The 1,900-nt window shown below is 31.3% G+C and overlaps 1 protein-coding gene across 1 annotated transcript in view; it reads right to left on the bottom strand.

Annotated features, from left to right (window-relative positions):
* The window catches only part of RERGL (RERG/RAS-like), a 10,935-nt gene that overhangs the window by 2,101 nt on the left and 6,934 nt on the right, over positions 1-1,900 (bottom strand). Inside the window, exon 4 of the mRNA XM_008572153.1 lies at positions 1,375-1,523. Within this exon, the coding sequence (XP_008570375.1) occupies positions 1,375-1,523 (149 nt within the window). The remainder of the gene's footprint in view (positions 1-1,374; positions 1,524-1,900) is intronic.

The raw sequence follows: 1,900 nt of genomic DNA, 5'->3' as shown, positions 1-1,900 counted from the left end.
CTCAGTCTAGTTCATGAAATTATTGTAAAGAATAAATGAGGAGGGGAACATGAAACTGTTTTGAAGGGTGAACCATAAATATCAGATGTAATTTTATGAAATACCATATTTTGCTCTTTTAGTCTCTCTACAGATTGAGAACTGGAAATATTCTAAAAATTATTTAGTCTACAAATTAAGAATATTCCTGACTATATATTCAATATATTTTTAAGCATTCCTGAGTGATTATTTTGATTTGGAGGAATATCAAAAGTATTTTATTCCTGTACCTTACCTACATCATGGTGTGTAAATTTAATGCTTGAAGGAATGGAGTTCTAAAAAATTATTAATATTAATAGGAAGTCAGATCTATGAGGTACTTTAGTATAACTACATCCTTTTCTGCTAACATGCTGCCATCAGTTATAAAATTTTAAAAAATGAGCTCTAGAGATTAAAGTAGTTTACCTAAAGTAAATCAAATGTAAACAAGAATGTATATCGACTGAGTCAAGGGAAATACCCTTTATCGATAATTATCCCATAGTTTCTTGATAGTGGACATTTAAAATAGATATAAAAAGCACATATACCAATTTCAAGTAATAACATGGTGTTTTTTATTTACCAGATTAGAATGTTATCTTAGATTCTAAGGACAAAACTGGTTAAGAGCACAAAGAATCCCTCAGATCAGCATGTTGAAGAAAAATAAATACTTTAAATGGGAAAGGCTAAAACAATAAAAATAAAATAAGGAAAACTAAAATGGGAAACAAAGATGTTTAAACTTTTATCTACTAATGCAACAATGGCTTAAAGCACAGTTATGTCTTCCTTCATAGTTCTTTGTTTGAAGACCATAAACCATGGGGAATTGTTGATTATGTCTTTAAGAGGGAAGATGGAGAAAAATGTATTCTCACACTTAGAATTTATAAACAGTTTGATTATTCAGCCTATTTTGCTTTGACAGACTGAACAACCCAGTAACTAGGTATTGGATTTCACACGATGCCAAATGTAATAAATCTGGATTTATTTAATATCATTAACACTTTTGTGTGAATAAAAAGGGAAGGTTGAAAAACAAACTATCTTGTGTACAGAGGACCATTTTTTTGTAAGTGAGTGTCATGTTAACAATAGAAGCTGTCTTGTAAAATAGCCATTTACTCGGGGCAAGTAACTATTTATGTCACCAGGATATAAAGCATTCTCATCTCACTCCTTTTACTACACGTGTAACTCCTGTGGAATGGGAAGGTGAATTGTTCAGGGCTGTTAAATTTCGTAATTGGAAGGCTGTATTAAATTCTTCCTAATGATGCTTACAGCTATATGATGATTTACTAAAAAGAAAGGAGAGAAGAATGAAAAATACCCTACCTTTTACAATGACTAGTCTGTGGCTCCCGAATTCTGTAGATCAGTGCTTTTGCATAAGCAAATGAAGACCTGTCACTGATGTCATACACAATAACAAACCCATCTGCCCAGTGAAGCTCACTCGTGAGGGAGAATTTTGCTTTCTGTGGCTGAAAATAAACCAAGTACATTGAAAGTGGTGGGTTCTGACACCTGTACTTCATACTTTAAACAGTTGGTCGAGCACCATTTCACCTGGAAGAGATTTCAATAAGCCAAATACTGATATTTTCTAACATGTAAGGGTTTCTTTTCTTGATTTCTTTCTTATCACCCTCTTTCTTTAATTAAGAGTGATCACATTTTAAAGTATAAAGAGGAATTATAATAAAGTTATATCTAACTCATTTTACAACTTTTTAATAAGAAAATATCTCCACTTTTTCTGAAAATTTGATAAGCCATGATAATTGCCCTTTGAATTAATATCCACATACTTGTTTTGCAAAGAGAAAATATTTTCTGTGTTACAAATGGAATTATATAT

The sequence above is a fragment of the Galeopterus variegatus genome, unplaced genomic scaffold, assembly GCF_000696425.1.
Source record: "Galeopterus variegatus unplaced genomic scaffold, G_variegatus-3.0.2 Scaffold759, whole genome shotgun sequence".
Lineage (NCBI taxonomy): Eukaryota > Metazoa > Chordata > Mammalia > Dermoptera > Cynocephalidae > Galeopterus > Galeopterus variegatus.
The sequence above is the reverse complement of the archived record's forward strand: the minus strand, read 5'-3'. Positions and strand labels throughout refer to the sequence as shown.